At 36.5% G+C, this 17,741-nt stretch overlaps 3 protein-coding genes across 5 annotated transcripts; 2 read left to right on the top strand and 1 right to left on the bottom strand.

Moving 5' to 3' along the window:
• Window positions 1-96: 96 nt before the first annotated feature.
• Window positions 97-5,379, top strand: LOC104816547 (NF-X1-type zinc finger protein NFXL2). Of its 3 annotated transcripts, none has more exons than XM_010545426.2 (14): window positions 97-1,302; window positions 1,425-1,538; window positions 1,620-1,675; window positions 1,903-1,969; window positions 2,221-2,313; window positions 2,401-2,486; window positions 3,324-3,486; window positions 3,610-3,795; window positions 3,964-4,154; window positions 4,268-4,349; window positions 4,473-4,679; window positions 4,783-4,869; window positions 4,982-5,127; window positions 5,263-5,379. In XM_010545426.2, the coding sequence occupies exons 1-14, from the start codon at window positions 154-156 to the stop codon at window positions 5,348-5,350; spliced, it is 2,715 nt and encodes a 904-aa protein (XP_010543728.1). In that variant the 5' UTR covers window positions 97-153; the 3' UTR covers window positions 5,351-5,379. The 3 variants fall into 3 exon arrangements, with proteins under 3 accessions (XP_010543728.1, XP_010543727.1, XP_010543726.1); XM_010545425.2 differs by having other exon boundaries at window positions 4,780-4,869; XM_010545424.2 differs by having other exon boundaries at window positions 4,777-4,869.
• Window positions 5,380-5,693: 314 nt separating this feature from the next.
• On the top strand, window positions 5,694-8,488 carry LOC104816546 (PHD finger protein ALFIN-LIKE 2-like). The gene is made up of 5 exons (XM_010545423.2): window positions 5,694-5,991; window positions 6,091-6,123; window positions 6,318-6,540; window positions 7,763-7,883; window positions 7,984-8,488. The coding sequence occupies exons 1-5, from the start codon at window positions 5,898-5,900 to the stop codon at window positions 8,242-8,244; spliced, it is 732 nt and encodes a 243-aa protein (XP_010543725.1). The 5' UTR covers window positions 5,694-5,897; the 3' UTR covers window positions 8,245-8,488.
• Window positions 8,489-9,214: 726 nt separating this feature from the next.
• On the bottom strand, window positions 9,215-13,272 carry LOC104816545 (flavonol synthase/flavanone 3-hydroxylase). Its single transcript, XM_010545422.2, has 4 exons — window positions 13,140-13,272; window positions 12,573-13,033; window positions 11,501-11,831; window positions 9,215-9,580 (listed from the first exon to the last, which is right to left on the bottom strand). Exons 1-4 carry the CDS (start codon window positions 13,248-13,250, stop codon window positions 9,332-9,334), a joined length of 1,152 nt encoding a protein of 383 aa, XP_010543724.1. The 5' UTR covers window positions 13,251-13,272; the 3' UTR covers window positions 9,215-9,331.
• Window positions 13,273-17,741: the final 4,469 nt, after the last annotated feature.

The following is a 17,741-nucleotide window of genomic DNA, read 5'->3' as shown; positions in this document are numbered from 1 at the left end:
TAATATGATTTTTTGAAACAAATTTAATGGGTTATATTTTTTTTTTGGTGTATCCGACAAACTCCTGCGACAGTTTGGTATATCTGAGTGATTTAGCCGATCGGATCCCTAAATAATCAAATACCATCGCGTTCATGAGCGACGACGCCGAACATGGCTGGACCCGCTGTTGATCTCCGCCGTCAGCCTCCGCCGCAACCTCAGCATCTCGTTTCCGATACCGATTCGGATTCCGGGTCTGATTCCGATATCCATCACAACCGCCACGATGATCTCTCGAACTCCATCTTCAAGGCATACCTCGAATGCCATTCTTCGTCGTCTCCCTCCTCCGTTGACCTCGCGAAGATCCAATCTTTCCTGGCTTCTTCCTCCTCTGGTGCTCTCTCTTGCCTCATTTGTCTCGAGCGCATCAGGCGGACCGATCCCACTTGGTCCTGCACTTCTCTCTGCTTCGCGGTCTTTCACCTTGTCTGCATCCAGTCATGGGCTCGCCAGTCTCTAGATCTCCAGGCTGCGCGGGCCGCCACGCGATCGTCGGCTTCCGACACCGACACGGCGGTCTGGAACTGCCCGAAGTGTAGATCTTCGTACGGCAAATCGGAGATCCCCCGTCGGTATATCTGTTACTGCGGAAAGGAAGAGGATCCTCCGGGGGATAACCCTTGGATTCTACCTCATTCTTGTGGCGAGGTCTGTGGTCGGCCTCTGAGCAACAACTGCGGCCATTGCTGCTTGCTCTTGTGTCATCCTGGTCCCTGTGCTCCCTGCCCGAAGCTCGTGAAGGCCTTATGCTTCTGTGGCGGCGTCGAAGACGTTCGTCGATGTGGGCACAAACAATTCTCTTGCGGAAACGCCTGCAATAGGGTCTTAGACTGTGATGTTCATAGATGTAAAGAGATTTGCCATGATGGGGCTTGCCCACCGTGCAGGGAACGCGCAGTTTACAGCTGCTGCTGTGATAAGGTTAAGGAGGAGAGAGACTGCTGTGACAGGGTTTTCAGGTGTGAGGCTGAGTGTAAGAACATGCTTAACTGTGGTAGACATGTCTGTGAGAAAGGTTGTCATTCGGAAAAATGTGGGTTATGTCCGTATCAGGGGAAGAGAACTTGTCCTTGTGGCAAGAAAATGTACCAAGGGTTGGCTTGTGATGTTACTGCGCCATTATGTGGCTCGACCTGCGATAAACTTCTTGCTTGCGGTTACCACAGGTGTCCTGATAGGTGCCACCGCGGGCCGTGCCTCGAGACTTGCAGGATTGTGGTGACCAAGTCTTGCAGGTGTGGAGGGTTGAGAAAACAGGTTAAAGATAGCTTCTTTCTTTGTATACCAGAATGTTTTGCAAATCGGTCATGCCTTATTGTTGATTGAATCAGTTAAATGTTGATGGGAGGGTGTTGTATTGTAAAATTAATTTATAGTAGGTTCCTTGCCATCAAGAGCTGGTGTGTGAGAGGAAGTGTCAGGGAGTGAGAGACTGTGGTCGGCATGCTTGTAGACGTCGTTGTTGTGATGGGGACTGCCCTCCATGCTCTGAGGTATGTTCTGTTCTGTCATTTTGTCTGGTTTCAAATTTCATGCGGCATTACTTTGGCCACTGAAATATTTCGAGTTTTCAGATTTGCGGAAGGAGGCTCCGTTGCAGGAATCATAAATGCCCTTCTCCTTGTCACCAGTATGTCCTTTAGTAGTTTCATTTGGAGGTTCCTTTAAGATTTTCCATTAGAAGCTGAGCTATTTCTTGTGGCTGCCTTTTTTCAATGCATCTCTTTTCTTGTGACTTTTATATCAATATCTGTACTTTTGGGGTTTGTTTTGTCTCTTCTAGGTTAGGATTGCTTTAAGGTTGTTGTGATTGAACTAAAGGTCATGTTATTGTAACCTGTCACTATTTCTTTGTAGAGGCGCATGTGCTCCTTGTCCGATAATGGTGACTATATCGTGCGCATGTGGTGAGACACGTTTCGAGGTGAGATTCATTATGCGAAAGACAATGTGGCCTATTGAACTTTTTTTTATTGGCTTCTTAATTTGTTTTGAGTCCCTTTGCATTAGCTCTATGAGAAGTTCTTATAGCTGAATGATGCAGCTACACCTACAATTAAAATGACTCTCTTGTCACTTCTTAAAACCAAAATCTGATTCTTGAGACTTTATTATGTGTATATTTCATATATATATATATATATATATGGACATCTTATGTGGATGTTTTTGTAGGTTCCTTGTGGCACTGAAACAGATCAGAAACCCCCAAGATGCCGAAAGTTGTGCCATGTAACTCCACTATGCAGGCATGGACCAATCATCAAGGTATTTACACACTTCTTTCATCATAACTATAACAAGATTTTTATTGTTTATATTTGTAATTTATTATGACATTTATGCATTATGCAGCCACATCGATGCCACTATGGTGCTTGTCCCCCTTGTAAACTGCCTTGTGAAGAAGAGTTCTCATGTGGGCACAAATGCAGACTAAGGTTCTTCACTCTGTTTTTTTTTTTGCTCTTAGTAATAGTTTTACCATCCGACTTTGTGATTTTTGCCCGTTCTTCCCTTGGATTAAAAAAGCGCGCCTTAACTGCGCCTGAGGCGCAGAAACGCTGATGCCTTTAAAATTTCGCATCACATACTAAAAATAAGGTGAGTTCCAGAAAGCGGCTAGAAATGTAGTTCTTCTTTGCAATAAATGTAGGCGCGAGGCTCCTCATCAAGGATGATGAGACAAATAAAAAGAAAAATGTATAATTTGGAAGATGAAAAGACAAAGAAGAAGATGAATAATATGGAGAAACTTAAAAAATTATTAATTTTAGCTAACTTTTGATACAACGTAATAATTACACTGGGTAGTAGGTATAGGTGTAAAAAATATTTATATATATACATATATATATAATTTTTAATTAATAAATAAAGTATTTTATACCTAATAAATTTTAATTGATTATTATAAATATTCATTTATTGTTTTTATAAATACTAATCTATAATAAAATAATATATTATAATTTTTAATTGAAATCAATTTATTTTCATTAGATTTTTAATAACTACACTGTAAATATAATAATTTTTAAAAAATATAATTTTAATTTAATGTTTGAATATAATTTTATATTTTTTTATAAAGCTTTATTTATTTAATTCTTATTTATTCAATAGAAATATTTTTGCGCTTCGTATCTCTGAGGCGTGCGCCTTCGCCTCACGCCTCGGTTTTTTAGACCTTTTGCGCCTTGAACACCTCGCGCTTTTTTAAACGAAGGTTCTTCCCAACACGAGTTTTGTTATGTCTTTCTTTTTTTGTGGTATAGGTGTCATGGCCCTAGACCTCCACCTAAAGTGGAATTCATTGTAAAACCAACAAAAAAGAAGTTGAACATTCATAGTGAAAGTACTCCTGGTTCTCCTTGCCCTCCTTGCCCGGAGTTTCTCTGGAAGCCTTGTGTCGGCCAGCATCTGGGAGCAGAGAGAATGGTCAGTCTCCTTCACTCAATATTCCGGTTGATTTGGGGGCATGCATATATGTCAATCTATATGATATGTTCCCCTCATCTTCATTATGGTTTTGGTTTTATCTTCTTTTTTATTTTTGGTCAGATGGTCTGCTCGGATAGAACCCAATTCACATGTGATAACTTATGCGGAAATCCTCTTCCCTGCGGGAACCATTACTGCACGAGAACCTGTCACGCCTTGAAAGTTCGGAGTTCAGTGTCTGGATCGGATAAAAGAAGTCTGCTCTCTGGCTCTGACTGTGAAGAGTGTGATCTCCCTTGTGAACAGGTGCTGCCAATATCTACCATTGCTTCAGTTTTTTTTCCCCTTGTGTTCTTCATGGTGGTGGTTGGATCTTGAAATGCTTTGTCGTCATCGTGTAACTTTGAGAAGTTTTGTCGAGGAAATAGAAGAAATGGGTTAGTCTTATATTTCACTATGGAATGTAATGCACAGGAGAGAAGCCCGCAATGCCAACATCCATGTCCTCTGCCATGCCATCCAGGGGATTGTCCTCCTTGCAAAGTTTTGATAAAGAGATCATGCCATTGTGGCACGATGGTGCATGCTTTCAAGTGCATATCCTACAATACCTTGTCCGAAAAAGACCAAATCAAAGTCCGCTCTTGTGGCGGACCCTGCCACCGGTAATAACATGCTAAAGAACTGTAACCCATTTAAACAGGGTTTGGCATTTTCATATTCTGATTGTGATTAGAGGATTGATCGTTTTAAAAACTAAATCTTATCTGTGATGCAGGAAAATGCAAAACTGTACTCATTTGTGTCCGGAGATATGTCATCCTGGGCAGTGTCCATTACCCGATAAGTGTGGTAAAAAGGTAAAAACTTTCGGGAAGAAATATTTCGAATGCATTATGCATAGCGGCATAAACCTGTGCTTTTTTTTTTTCGCGTTCCTAACGTATTTTTCTCGATGTTGATGATGATGATGATGATCCAAGGTCATTGTTCGTTGTAAATGCCAAACCGTGAAGAAAGAGTTGTTCTGCCAAGATGTACAAGCAATGTATCGGGACAAAGGTTCCGACCCCAAAGATATCCCAAAGAATCGGTTCGGAATTGGTGTTCTGCCTTGCAATGCCGACTGCATGAGCAAAATACGGGCGGCTGAAGCGACCTTGCAACAACGCAAACCCAAAGAGGCCGATGTAAGAAAACCGCGTTAAACTTTCTTGATTTTTCACTTCTGTTCCCGAATCTCTGTGAATATGTGTCGGTTTAACTGATGACTGAAACAACGTCAAGGAGAAGGTAGAAGCAGCCGCCGAGAAAAACGGGCCAAAGCGGAAGAAGAGGCGTGAACGGGGTCAAGAGGCGAAACAGACGTCGAGGCTGCAGGTAAAACCTGTCTTTCTCAAAACCCGAAAGGACATGAACTTTAACTTACTTTATCTTCATCATTCATCATCTGAAAACGAAAAACCGGTTTTTTTTTGGGGGGGAACTGCAGAAGCTCGTTGTCACGGCGAGGAAGGTAGTTATGTTCGTCATGTTCATCGTTGTTTTGGCTGCTGTTTCGTACTGTGGCTACAAGGGTCTGTTGTGGCTCAACGATTGGATGAACCAGTTGGAAGAACAAAGACTGAAATCAAGAAGGTACCCTAGAATCTGACCGCGAATATACACATTTTTTTTTACACATTCGAATGTTTTTTTTTTGGGTCAACGTGTGCCGGTAATAATGTTCGGAACGGTGTTATAGAGATTTGAAATGATTTTATTTATGTGAAGTCGGAGTTCAATCACGGACACGTGTGTGATGTCTGAACCATCTTTTAGTTGTGGCCAAAAAGAGCTCAAGACAAGAGGAGGAGGCTGATATGGTGGTGATTATGTTTTTTGCTCTAATGATCTTGCCTCTATTTCCGTCTTGGTCTGATAATTTACATGTCCATCTTATCGTATATGTTAAACTATATATATTATATACATATGCACATTAATGTGTGTGTGTATAAAGGAAATATGCACGTGGTTGTTTTAGGTGAAAAATAAAACGGCGTCGTCTCAAGACTCGGCTGGTTATTTTTTATAAAATTGATATTGGGCTAAAATAGGCCCATTAATATCAGCCCAATAAGAGCTCAAATAAGTGGCCACTTAAAAATCAACGCATCTCCCGTTACAAAACCTTCTTGCTGACGCAACCAAACTAACCTAACAAAAAAAAAACTTTTTTTTCTTCGTTCTTCGTCTTCTCTTCCTCTTCCATCTCCTCTCTATTCTCTCTCTCTCTCTCTCTCTCTCTCCATGGGTCTCTGAAACCACCTATGTTTACCTCGATCCGTCTCTACCTGCACTGATCTACGCATTTTTGTACGTATATAGACCGTATATAGGGTCGTGTACCTTCTTCCTGTACATCTATGGCCGCTGTTTCCTCTAACCCTCGCACCGTCGAAGAGATCTTCAAGGATTTCACCGCTCGACGCTCCGCTCTTGTTCGCGCTCTCACCAAAGGTACACGAAAACACTTTCCGTTGAAATTCCCAGATTTCGTCGGCATGCGTGCTCCTTTGGCTTTTTTTCTCACGGTGTTTTTCTTGGCTGTTTTTACAGATGTGGATGATTTCTACTCTCAATGCGATCCGGGTAAGCTTTTTCCTTGTTAGTTTCGGGTTTGTGACCTTTTTTTTCCGTGAAAATCTTGTGGATAAGCTTCAGATTAGGAAACCCTTTTTCTTAGTTTAGTATTTTCTGATGACATTTGATCCTTCACGTCAGCGAAATTTGTGATGTGCCCACTTGTTGAATTTCTCTTTTCATGATGTGCTTCGTGGTTTTAGAGAAGGAGAATTTGTGTTTGTACGGACACCCGAATGAGTCGTGGGATGTGAATCTCCCGGCGGAGGAAGTGCCTCCGGAGCTTCCAGAGCCAGCGCTCGGAATCAATTTTGCTCGGGATGGTATGCAACGAAAGGATTGGCTTTCCCTAGTTGCTGTCCACAGTGATTGTTGGTTGCTCTCCGTCTCTTTCTACTTTGGAGCTCGGCTTAATCGTAACGAGAGGTATGTCTGATGCGTTGATGAGCTTGTCTTTAAGCGAGCCTCGTCACAGAAATTCGATCTCGTAACTCTTACTTCTTTTGCTTTGTTCATATGGGTTTTGTTGTTCTTGTATGGATGTGTGGTGTGTAGGAAAAGGCGCTTGCTTTATTGGTTGTATTAGAGTTTCCTTCCTCGAATCATAGCAAATGGTAGCCTTTGAATTGAATGATGAGACAGTATGTCAACCCTTTTGTTTTCTTACTGCTATCAATGAATTGACTAGAAGCTAGAGGAGAAGCAATGATGTATTGAACGAGATCGGAGTGAGATTTTCATATAGAACTTTCTTTCTTTCTTTCTTAGGCAGTGTTACATATCTTTCTTGGATATTGGACTTTCTATTGTATTCCTATTCCATGAGTTCAGAGTTTCCTTGTCGCATCAGTTTTTTTCAACTTCTTCATCATAAAAATGGCTACTGCATTATGTTGAAACTTGATTACTGGTTTTGTCATGTTGAATGTTCTCTTATGTTGCTTGGTATGTGCTATCTTGTAATAATTTTTATCTTCGTTGTCTCTATGATCTTTGAGAGGGTGTGACATATTGTCGTTTCTTTGTTACACTCAGACGCTTATATCTTGAGGCATGAATATGTTGCATGGGAATTCCAGGTTTGCAAAGGGGGAAACTGGAAAAACCTTCTAAAAAAGGATTACTTGTAGCTTCATTGAACAAGATTGATTTCGGATAACTGTCACACAGGATTGCTTTCTATCAATGACTGGAACATTCTTGTTGTGGTTATCATGGATCGCATGATCAATTTGACGTAGTTATGTTCAATTGTGCTGGACATTTGATGGGTTTCATTCTAGATTCAAACTGTCTCTGGGTTTTGTTCTAGCTAACCGGAAAAGGTCATGGTCGCTTGAGTCATGCTGTGTTTACTCGTTCTTTCCTTTCTTGTTTGAAATCGTAGTTTCTTTCGGTAGTCCTTTAGGAATTCAACTCAGAATGAAGTTTTATGCAGTAACTAGTGAAATCATGTTGTCTTTGAAGTCTTGTCTGTCTCTTCATGCTTTTGTTATAGTCTGGCAAAAATGGAAGCATAATTTTCTGAGGAGGGTTTCCTTTTTTGTCATGTTTTCTTGAGAAACCTTCCTTCTAGAATCCAGTTAACCCTCCATTTCTCCATTTGTTAAACCATGCCTCGCTTCCTTATAAGCCTTTCGGTTTGCAGGAAACGTCTGTTTAGCATGATCAATGATCTCCCGACCCTCTTCGAAGTCGTGACCGGAGGAAAACCCATAAAAGACAAGCCAAGCATGGATTCCGGAAGCAAATCCCGAAACGGAACAAAGGTAACAATCTCCCCGTATTTATATCACCTCAGTGTCTCCTAAACAACTGTAAATAACGTGTGTGTGTGTGTGTGTGTGTGTGTGTGTGTTTGTTCTGAAGAGATCAATCGACGGGGAGGCGAAGAGTAACCCGAAAATGCAGGAAGAGAGCTACGAGGAGGAAGAAGAAGAAGAAGACGAGCATGGGGACACGCTCTGCGGGAGCTGCGGAGGAAATTACACGAACGACGAGTTCTGGATATGCTGCGACGTTTGCGAAAGATGGTACCATGGAAAATGCGTCAAGATAACGCCGGCCAAAGCAGAGAGCATCAAGCAGTACAAATGCCCTTCTTGCTGTGCCAAGAAGGGAAGGCAGTGATCTCATCTCTCTCCGGAAACAAAACCCTAATTATTATTTTAAAAAAACATTCAGAAGAAGAAGAAGAAGATGCTTATAGTTGGAGAACTTTGATTCCCTAAATTATGAAGAAGTGTTGATGAAAATGTCTCTGTGTTTGTATATCTGCTGGATTCCAAGGGAGATTCTTATGTGTATCTTTATAGGTCTTGAGGATTATCTTGTGTAGGATTTGATTTTCATAACTAATCTTTTCATTTCCGTATATCATAAGTACACTGAAAAAAAAAAAGAAAAAAAAAGCAAATATATATGTGTGTGTATATATGTGTATGTATGTATGTATATGAGGGACAGGGAGATGCGTGAGTCTACTGCCTGGGATTGGACAAAGCAAACAAACCTTGTCGCTACGTAGCCGATGTTACAGTCATTCTTCACTCCTCTAATTTTTTAGAAAATGTCTAAAAAGTTTTGTATTTTAATGTTTTTATATAAAACTATATTAAATGGTTAAAAAAATAATGAGTTGTTTTGTATATCTAATTTCATATTGTATTTATTTTTTAAAAATATAATTAAAAGAAAAATTATTCTTTACTTCTATATGGAAAACAGTTCGCAAATTAATCATATACAAGGGAAAAAAAACAAATTAGGTATTCGATTAGACAACAAAAATCAATTTTACATATTTATTTGACTACATAAATTTTGACACCGAAATGCAAAAGAAAGTTTTAAAATATTTTTGTCTTATTCTTCTATACATTATTAACAAAGTAATTAAAGTATAATTAATTTCCTGCGTACTAAGATTGAATATTGACTTTGGGAAAAGGGAAAAAAATAATATCTCGGAGACACGTCAAAGTCATTAGTAGTGTCACGCACGTTTAATATAGTAATTTAAAAAGACTAATTACTTTAATATTTAATATTTTACATCGACCATACGCATCACTCGGAATATCTTTGGTATTGTTTTGAGTATGAACAAAACAAAACACATCTTTTCAACTTTTATAAGTACTAAATAAATTATAAAAGGTACGACAATCAAAAACATGAAATATGTGTATAAATAATTAACAAAAATAAAATAAAATCAGGGAGGGGATAGGAGAGAATCTACTTGAGATTTGCCACGTGGACCCCGAGTTCTGATGAAGAGACGGTACTGGTCAAAGGTCATGGGGGGATACAACGGGGGATTGCCGGGGCCCACGAGATCCTGCAAGGGTCGGATCGGGATGTCGCTCTTGGGGTTGTAGAAGAAGGCAAGCGACAGCCGCTCCCTCTCCGAATTCACGATCACTCTGTGCTCCACGCTCTTGCATCTTGAATTGCTCAGCACCTACACCCCTCCATTAATATCCTCAACCACATTATTATTATTATTATTAGGAAAAATAGCCAAAAAAAAAACGTGTACTTTCCAAAGGTTGCCAAAAAAATCCTATATTTTTTTTTATTACTAAAAAAATCCTGTATTTATACTTATTCGCCGAAAAAATCATGTATTCTTGAAATATTAACAAAAAAATCTTGTATTTTTTTTAGTACCAAAAAAACCCTATACTTATAACTTATCCGCCGGAAAAACCCTGTACTTTTAAAACTATAAGGTTTTTTGTCTAACATTTTAAGAGTACATGGTTTTTTCGGTAGATAAATTATAAGTATATGGTTTTTTTGGCACTAAAAAAAGTACAAATTTTTTTTTCTAATATTTCAAAAATACATGATTTTTTTTACGAATAAGTATAAGTACAGGTTTTTTAGTAATAAAAAAATACAGGATTTTTTTGGCGACATCTAAAAAATACAGAGTTTTTTTTACGATTTTTTCATACTATTATTATTATTATATATATATATATATATTTCTTTAGGTTTATGACAAGACATGTGCACATATCCATCTACACATTTATGATTGTGCTGTGGGTGTAACATTTTTGTCAATGTCAATGATGCCACTACAACTCAGAGACACTGACCTTATAAATTACTTTTTCATCTTAGAAAAAATAAATTCCAATTTCATTTAATAAAAGTCCAAAGCAACGTGTCCTGCTCGATTATGAAAGTGACATAAACCATTATAAATATAGCGGGCAAGAAGTTGCACTACTCAACATACATACACATATAGACACGTCTAAAACGTGGGGACATTCGTTTAATATATATATATATATATATAGCTTGGAAAATGCAGAAGAATATTCAAGTACATATATACATAGTACAATTACTCAGAGAATGGGTCGTAGAAAAAACGTTGAGAGATCATGGAAAACCTTTTATAGAAGGAAAAATAGTATATAAATATCCTAAATTTTTATAAAAATCATAGATAAATATTTGAACTATAAAACTCTCATATAAATATTTGAACTTTTAAAAATTCTATATAAATACCTAGATTTTTGTAAAAAATTTCAAATAAATACAAATTTCATGTATTTTTCAAATAAAAATAGGTATTGTCAATAACGGATTTTGAGTTTATTTGAGATTTTTTTTTAGAAATCTAGGTATTTATATAAGATTTTAGAAAATTTAGGTATTTATATAAAAATTTTATAATTTAGATATTTATCTGTGAGTTTTGTAAAAGTTTAAACATTCATATATAATTTTCTATTTATAGAATTATGTGATTATTGCAAGTCTTATAAAAATAATAATAATGTAATTCTTTTATACTCCTTTCCTTCTCGCCATTGCGCGCGCATATATTTCTATATATGATAAGGGTGTATGTGTTACTAAATAGGATGTAATTAGTCCGACGAATCCTACTTGGACATTAGTACGTAGTAATTCATAGAATTTATTCAAGTCTATAAATATTGTAATTATTATTTTATATGTAATGTCTTCTCTTTAATTTGTCTATTATTAAATATTGCAAGTCAATATATATTGCCTCTAGTAAAGAGTGCATGTGGTTATCATGTTGTATATCAAAAGTTCATAAAAAATGGTATAATCAATGTATCTGTAAGTAAATTATATAAATCATCGTACTCATTTATAATCTATTAAATCCAAATTAGAATCACGTTAATTAGTTATCCATGTTTATGATCTATTAAATATAAGTTAGAATCAGGTTCCTTTTTTTTTAATGGATATCAATCTTATTAAAAACATTTTTTCAGTACCCAAATATATATTTTAAGATTTGGTACGTGAGGTTTTTATTTATATTCTTTACCATATTATGAAAATATCACTAAAAAGGAAATATGATAAATTAATTTACCTGGATTTGATCGCCGATATTGACGATGAAAGCGTGAGGAAGAGGTTTAACGGTGATCCAGGCATCGTCTTTGAGAACTTGGAGACCGGCAACTTGATCGTCCGGTAAGAGAATGGTCATGCCGCCGGGGTCGGAGTGGGAGGAGAGACCGAGGGCTAGCTCCGGTCGAGGGCATTTTGGGTAATAATTAACCCTTAAGCACGCCCCAACGTCGTCTCCTCCAAACGCGTTTTGGAGTTGATCCTGTCTTAATCCTAGGTTTAGCGATAACACCTTCATTAACCTCCCTCCTAGCTTCACCAGTTCCTTCCCGTATTCGTCAACCACTTCTCTGTTCAACAACGTGTTTAATTAATTAATTAATTAATTAATCACTGTAGATTATGTTACAACGTGGAGGATTTGAATATTTGGACCGTTGATGACCGGTATTTCGTTACAGTACCCTCTGGGATAAATTTAAATGTACCTTTGAGTAGGTCATACTCACGAGTCACGAACTGCTAAAATTCTCGTGAAAAAAAAAAGAATTTTTGGGGAATTGGGTTATCCTCAAACTCCAAAAAAAAAAACGAATACAGGAAATAAAATTCAATAAAAACAGATGATACAAATAGTTTTGTGAAGATCCAAACATGGTTTACTCATTAGTTTTGAATAATTTCTTTTTATACCCATTAATTCGTACCTATATTTAACATATATAAACAAAAATTATATATAGTATTTTTTTTATAACAAAATTATACTCCCTCCATTTCAAAATAATTGTAGTTTTAGGTTATTTTTTATGTTTCAAAATATTTGTAGTTCTACATTTTCAAGACATTTTTTTATAATAATTTCCAATTTTATCCCCACTAAATTCCAATACATTATTAATGATTGCATTGTTTTTTATCATCAAATAAAGGTATATGTAATTTTTGATCTATTTTCTTAAAAAATGTGAAACAATCTAAAACAACAAATATTTTAAAACGGAGGGAGTACTATATATAGTATTGTTCTCGATTAAGATGAAAAAGTTTAATCAAATGTAAAATAATAATCAAGAAAATAATTAAATCACCTGATGTTAGGAGGCAAAGAAGGCCACTTGTTGAAGTCCTTCAAACGCAAAGGAAGAACGTGAAGGAAATAATAGTCGCTCCAATCGAGAATTGCACCCTTCTCCGTGCCCAGCCTGCTCCCGTACCCTTCGTACGTCTTCGGCGTGTTTGCGAAACACTGTTTCATCTCCACCGGCAAGTGGAAGAACTCTCTCCAAGCTTCTCTCGTGCCGTCCATAAGCTCCGGTTTCACTCCATGGTTCAGCACCTGGAAGAACCCCCACTCCCGACAAGCTTCCGAGATCTGTTCCAGGACCGACGTCTTGTCCGTCTGGAGGGCCTGGTCGTCGGAGAAAAGCCCCGCGAGATCGATGATCGGGATGTTTGCGTGTCGGTGGTGATCCGAGTCTACGGTGGTCGTCGTCGACGGGCGCTGGGACGGCGGCTTTACGTACCGGTCGGGGAGGTCGGGGAGGTTGCTCTCGGCCAGGGACTGAACCGATGATCGGGATGTTTGCGTGTCGGTGGTGATCCGAGTCTACGGTGGTCGTCGTCGACGGGCGCTGGGACGGCGGCTAACTGTCGACGTCGGGGAGGTCGGAGAGGTTGCTCTCGGCCAGGGACTGAACCCGGACGATCGGTTCGGGCCACTCGTCGGCCAAGCACTTGGCGGTCGTGTCCTCGTCCGCTTCCCTCATGCTTCTTGTTCTCGGTTCTTGTTCTTGATCTTTCCGAACATGAGGGTTTTCGGACCGTTGAATTTGATTTTATTTTATTTTCTTCTTCTTCTTCCGTGGTTAAAGATATAGGTATTCATGGATATGTGGGGGAGGAGAAACGAAGGTGGTATATAGATAAATACAAAGTGGAGAGGGCGAATGATTTGTAACAAAGTGAATACGAACATATGGAGTTTAGTTGCTTTTAGGAAACGTGTTAAAAATGGTGAATTATTATTTTTCTTTAAATACGGTCGGAGCTAGAAATATCTAGAATTTAAGGAAATAAACAATGATAACTAATTGCTTGCCTAATTTCTAAATCATATTTTTAACTATATATATATATATATATAAGGTGGAATTGAATTCTTTACACGGGTTCCATGTGCCTCTTTCTTTTTGTTCCTTTTTGCCTTTAATTTTCAATTGTCCTTTGATTTAGTCTTTGAAATTTCCACCTTGTCGTGGACAATTCTCCGTCATTCGAATAAAATTTAATCCAACCTAACATTGTTTTTTGGTTGAACAACCTAACATTGTTATAACTGCATTCTATATAAATTTGATTTAAGACCAATCAAATATAATTTTTTAAAATCAAGTTAACTCCATTCAAATTTAGTCTTAACTCGATATAAAAATGTAGTAAAATTACCTTTTTTTAAATAACGCTTTAATGAAAATTAATAAAAAAATAAAGTAAAAAATAAAACTTAATATATATATATATATATATATATATTTATATTTTAAATATAACAAATAAAAAATTAAAATATTTATCTATATTTAGACAATATTTTTTTATAATTTGTAGAAAATATTATTACAATATTCCTAAAAATCTCAAATTCTTTTTAGATGGCATATCGATATTTTTTTTATTAATTGGTAAAGAGATTTTTTTTAAATATTTATGATAATTATATAGATACGAGGAGATAGGTTATAATAAAAGACAGACAGTGGTCTTGAAAAGAAGATTCTAAATTTTCGTGTTTAACACATGCACATAATTATGGTTCCCATTGATCCTAAAAAGTTTTTTTTTTCGTACATATTTCTTTATAATATATATACATATATATATATTCTCTAATTTTTTTAGGTGTTGAAGTAACAATAGTCTTTAAAAAAGTACCACCTATATATTATTGTTGCAAAATTTGTTATTTAAAAAATTTTGAGATGGTTGAGATCAGTTGCGGACACAGAAAAAAATATTAGTGGAGGCATTAGTAAATTTCTATATATATATATATATAATAAAAAAACTAATAAAAATATATCGCTAAAAAATATTTAGCGATATTTAACCAATTTTTATGATTTTTTATTTTTTAAAATATATTTATAATAACTTCATTTATAATTATCTAAAATATATATTTTTCAATAAAACAAACTAGATAATCACTCAAAATTGATTACCAATCTAATTGTGTATAGATGTCTTCACAAAATTAATTAGTAAAAAATATCTTTTGACAGTCACGATACTAACGAGTAAAATCAAAGTTAATTTTCAAAGTATGTATATCAATAAATATAAAATATGTTTCAGGTCATTATTGTTCACTATTTTTGTTTTTGTTTTATGCATAACTATATTTTTGTTAATTATTTTGTTATAATTATTTTTGGAAAAATATAGTTCAAAGGAATATGAATACTTTTAACCAATGAATATTTTTTAATTTGAGAAAATTAATTTATAGTGCCAACAAAAAAATGAATTAATAATTTATGTAGAGAGAGAGAGCACGTACTGTCCTGTGGTTAGTTAACAAACACATAATGTATTTTGGATTGAGAGAACCATAAGTCCAAACATACGGTACGCACTAATTTATTTAAGTTCACGTACTTTCTATTGGTTTATTACAATTTGTGATTGGGCATGCAGATTGAATTGGAACATTTAAATGGGTCTTAAAAATGTTTCCGTATTAGTGATTCAAACGTAAATAACTGGTATTTATAAAATTTACAAACTCTAAATGGAACTAAACCAAAGTAAACCGGTTTAAACCGATCCTATTCTCTAACGTGCATTACAATTTTGGGTTGGGATTGCGAGCTGCCAAAAAGGAAATGTCAAATGGCTTACCATTTTTGTAGGAGATCTGAACAGAAGTTCTAAGAATCTTGACCCTCAATTATCCATATTCATCGCATAGCTTTTATGTCCTTTTATCACCGACCATATATACATTTAATAATGTGATGATATATATATATATATATATATGGTATGTTCATTGGTCTATTATTCAAATGGAGCACCCTACAAAGAAATGAGACCCTAAGGAGATCTTGAATGTGGATGAAAAAATATATTTTTCTAGAGATATATGATTCGGACCATGAACTTGAAAATTTTTATATGTACATAAAAAGAAAAAATAATATATATGTAGAGAGGAGATATTGAATGTGGATGAGGGATTTCATTCAATATATAGCTAGCAAATGTGCAACGTTGGTGGTGAAAATCGACCACTAACATGTCTCGTTCTATGAGTAAATTACTAATCCTTATCTTGTTGAAAAATCAAAGAAGATAACCTCAATATATAAAAATATAAAACCTAAGTTTGGGTGGATTAGTGGTAAAAAGACATGTAAAACATGCTTTTACATCGGATTTACACTACAAGAAAACACGAAAAGGGTGACGCAAAAAGTGACGCAAATTTTGCGTCACTAAAAGGGTGACGCAACGGTGACGATTGTGTGACGCAAAGGGTGACGCAACAAATGCGTCACCTGAGCGTCACTAAATAGTGACGCTTTTGTGACGCAATTTACAGCGTCACCCAATGGTGACGCAATGATGACGCAAAATTGCGTCGCCAAATAACGCGCGGAAATATCGTCACCCTTTCGTCACCCTTTCGTCACCATTTGGTGATGCAATTGCGTCATTATATTATAATGACGCAATTTCGTCACAAAAAATTTTGTGACGAAATTGCGTCATTAATAGTGACGCAATTGCGTCACTTTTTTTTAATTTAGTGACGCATTTGCGTCACTATATTTCCTTTAATTTTGTGACGCAATTGCGTCACTATATTTCCTTTAAACCACGGAACCCATTCATACACTCTTGCACCCGAAAAAAACTCAAAAAATGGCATCGAGTAATAACAATATTTATTACTCAAGAAAATGGATGTACGAAAGAGTAAATCCTTCTACGGGTAATGTATCTACGCATTACGAAGAAGGATTGACTAATTTTTTGGAGTTTGCAACAAATCAACATATTTTTCTTCAGAGAGGAAAGATATATTGTCCGTGCCGAAGATGTAAAAACGAGAGGGAAGAAGTTCCAGAAGTTGTGATGAGACATCTATGGAAAAAAGGTTTTGTCTCTAACTATTACGTCTGGGTTTATCATGGTGAGACGTTTCAAATTTCTGATGAGAATATATCTGTGAGAAATACTGATGTCTATGATCAGCCAAATTCATATATTGAGATGGTTCAAGATGCATTTCCATCTCAATATAATGATCAGGTTACAGAAGATCCGATGAATGAGGCATCGAAAAAAATTTTCGATCTATTAGAGGCTGCAAACCAACCTATTTATGATGGTTGTAAAGAAGGGCTTTCTCAACTATCGGCTTCTGCTAGATTGATGGGGATGAAGACGAGTTATAATCTTACAGAGAACTGCATGAATGAAGTTTGTCAGATGCTGAATGATTATCTTCCCCAAGGTAATAACGCTCCAGATTCGTATTATGATATGTCTAAACTGATGGGATCGTTGGGAATGGAATCGATAAAAATCGATGTATGTCCTAACAACTGTATGATATTTTGGAAAGAATCTAGCCAGTTGAACAACTGTCGATTTTGTGGAGCTGAAAGATACAAGGCGAAAAAATCTGGTCAACGCAACCGTGTTCCTTACAAAAGGATGTTTTATCTACCGATCAAAGACCGTCTGCGAAGATTGTATGAATCTCATCAAACAGCTTCACATATGCGGTGGCATGCTGAACATACATCAGATCCTGAGAACATGAGTCATCCATCTGACGGTGATGCATGGAAGAATTTTAACGAGGTATATCCGAACTTTGCATCAGAACATAGAAATGTTTATCTATGTTTATGCACAGATGGGTTTGCACCGTATGGTCAATCGGGCAAACAATATTCGCTGTGGCCTATTGTTATGTCTCCTTATAACTTACCTCCAGATATGTGTCTGAAAAAAGAGTTCTTGTTCTTGACAGTTTTGATTCCGGGACCGGAGCATCCGAAGAAAAGTTTTGACATTTTTCTTCAACCTTTGATCGAAGAATTACTTGAGTTGTGGCATTGTGGAATTGATGCATACGATGCCTCACAGAAAGAGAATTTCAGGTTGAAGGCTGTTTTGATGTGGACTATAAGCGATTTTCCGGCCTATGGAATGTTATCGGGATGGAGTACTCATGGAAGACT

Source organism: Tarenaya hassleriana, unplaced genomic scaffold, assembly GCF_000463585.1.
Source record: "Tarenaya hassleriana unplaced genomic scaffold, ASM46358v1 Cleome25, whole genome shotgun sequence".
Lineage (NCBI taxonomy): Eukaryota > Viridiplantae > Streptophyta > Magnoliopsida > Brassicales > Cleomaceae > Tarenaya > Tarenaya hassleriana.
Note: the sequence above shows the minus strand (reverse complement) of the source record. Positions and strands in the feature narration are given on the sequence as shown.